This window comes from Penaeus vannamei, chromosome 10, assembly GCF_042767895.1.
Source record: "Penaeus vannamei isolate JL-2024 chromosome 10, ASM4276789v1, whole genome shotgun sequence".
Classification (NCBI taxonomy): Eukaryota; Metazoa; Arthropoda; class Malacostraca; order Decapoda; family Penaeidae; genus Penaeus; species Penaeus vannamei.
The window spans coordinates 37,462,889-37,465,388 of NC_091558.1; the positions used below are offsets into that span (position 1 = coordinate 37,462,889).

The window sequence follows — 2,500 nt, forward strand, 5'->3', positions numbered from 1 at the left end:
TATATATATATATATATATATATATATATATATATATATATATATATATATATGTGTGTGTGTGTGTGTGTGTGTGTGTGTGTGTGTGTGTGTGTGTGTGTGTGTGTGTGTGTGTGTGTGTGTGTGTGTGTGGATATGTATATAGCACTACAGATGTGATTGAGGATTCTAGGATACCATACAGGACATACTGCATCCAAATATGATTTTCGGATACACAGCCTTGCGCCAACTAAACCCAGCGTAATTCGATGCTCCCATCCTTTCTCCGACCCTTGTAGCCATGACTGCCACTGCAAGGGACAGCGAGCAGGAACAGGCCGCCCCCATGCGACGAGAAGGACCTTTCACGACCTTGCCCTCTGTCCGCCCCAACCAAACAGACTTTGGTCCTGGAGTTCATCTGATGAGACGAGCATCCTCAGGCGATGACCAGCCAGAGCACAAACAGGTCAGCGTTGCGGAGGACCCATGGAAGGCAGAGCAAGACAGACGGAAGGCCGCAGTAGCGAGAGGGTGCGCCGGCTGGAGGGAGGCTGTGTCGGACTACACGCCCTCCTCCTGGGGGGACATGACGTCCTTCCTTGTGGACGACAAGCACAAGGCGATCTACTGCTACGTGCCGAAGGTAGGGCCGGTGCAGCACACGGTACAGCTCTTGTCAAATTCAAAAACGAAATAGCATAGTTCACTACGAAAGTATTACTGTTGCAGACTGCCTGCACGAACTGGAAGAGGCTTTGGATGATCCTGACGGGGTTGGTCGAGGTGAAGGACCCGAAGGAAATCCACAGCAGCATTCCCCACCTCGTGCACAACAAAATGAGGCTCGTGAGGCAGAAGTTAACTGTGAGTCTGTCTGCTTGGCGTGTTGATGCTCTTTCATCTTCCGTTCCTGCATTTTTTTTTACTATTTTCTGTCTCACAGTGAAGGGTGAATCGTTATCGACAATATTTATCAATGTGCATATAACTCGTTTATTATTGAGGGGTAAGTGATGGACCAAAGAGGATTCATTTCACTTGTTTCAGAAAAGCCAAGTTCAAAAGAAGCTTGAGACCTACACGAAGATGATCGTCGTGCGCCACCCATTCGAGCGGCTCCTCTCGGCCTATCTGGATAAATTTGTCGACCCAGGCAGCTCCTTCTACAAGAAAAGTTTTGCACTCCCGATCATGCAAAAATACCGTGGAAAGGACAGCCATGTGTCGGAAACAGGGGACGGATTAACGTTCGGGGAATTCGTCAAATACGTCACCAGCTTGAAGCAATACCGTCATTTCGACGAGCACTGGAAACCGGCCGCGGAACTCTGCTATCCGTGTGCTGTCCGCTATGACGTCATTGTCAAGTACGACACGCTCGCCGAGGATGCTGAGAGGTTCCTGCGCCTGATAGGAGCTCCTGCAGACCTCCACTTTCCAACCACTAACCCAAGGAACACCTCCAGCCAGCTCAAAAGATATTTCGCAGACATCCCGAGAAAACAGCAGGAGGAACTCTTCCGGATATACCAAAGAGACTTTAAGATCTTTGAGTACGAAGCCATCTAGGATTTCTGCATCATTTTTGGCTGTGTGATAGCAGCCCGAATGAAACCGTACTGGGAATGCATGTGCACACACACATACATACACACACACACATACATATATATATATATATATATATATATATATATATATATATATATATATATATATATATATATATATATATATATATATATATATATATGTATATATATATGTATGCATGTATATATATTGCAGATGACAGGTGCGTTCACGTCGTTCTCTGTATATAATATATTCATGTTATGTATATTTTACTTTTCCTTACACTAAATAATACCATTCAATAATACATTACGATATATATATATATATATATATATATATATATATATATATATATATATATATATATATATATACGTGTTTGTGTGTGTGTGTGTGTGTGTGTGTATGTGTATGTATATATACATATGTATATATGAATAAATATACTTATATATATATATATATATATATATATATATATATATATATATATATACATGTATATGTATATATATATATATATATATATATATATATATATATATATATATATATATATATATATATATATATATATATATATATATATATATACATATATATATATATATATATATATATATATATATATATATATATATATATATATATACATATATATATATATATATATATATATATATATATATATATATATATATATATATATATATATATATATATATACATATATATATATATATATATATATATATATATATATTTATTTATATATATACATTTATATATATGTATATATATATATATATATATATATATATATATATATATATATATATATATATATATATATACATATATATACACGCATACATACGAAAGAAGACAGAGAGAAGAGGAGGGGAAATTGTGCCGTTTTGTTTATTTGTCAGCAGTC

General features: G+C 36.2%; 1 protein-coding gene across 2 annotated transcripts in view; it reads left to right on the plus strand.

The window, feature by feature from the left end:
• LOC113812205 (carbohydrate sulfotransferase 11) overlaps positions 1-1,645 on the plus strand; it is a 9,235-nt gene extending 7,590 nt beyond the window's left edge. For both annotated transcript variants that reach the window (XM_070125967.1, XM_070125968.1), the window contains 3 exons: positions 282-628; positions 715-849; positions 1,033-1,645. In XM_070125967.1, the coding sequence (XP_069982068.1) occupies positions 282-628; positions 715-849; positions 1,033-1,554 (1,004 nt within the window). In that variant the 3' untranslated portion in view covers positions 1,555-1,645. The remainder of the gene's footprint in view (positions 1-281; positions 629-714; positions 850-1,032) is intronic.
• Positions 1,646-2,500: the final 855 nt, after the last annotated feature.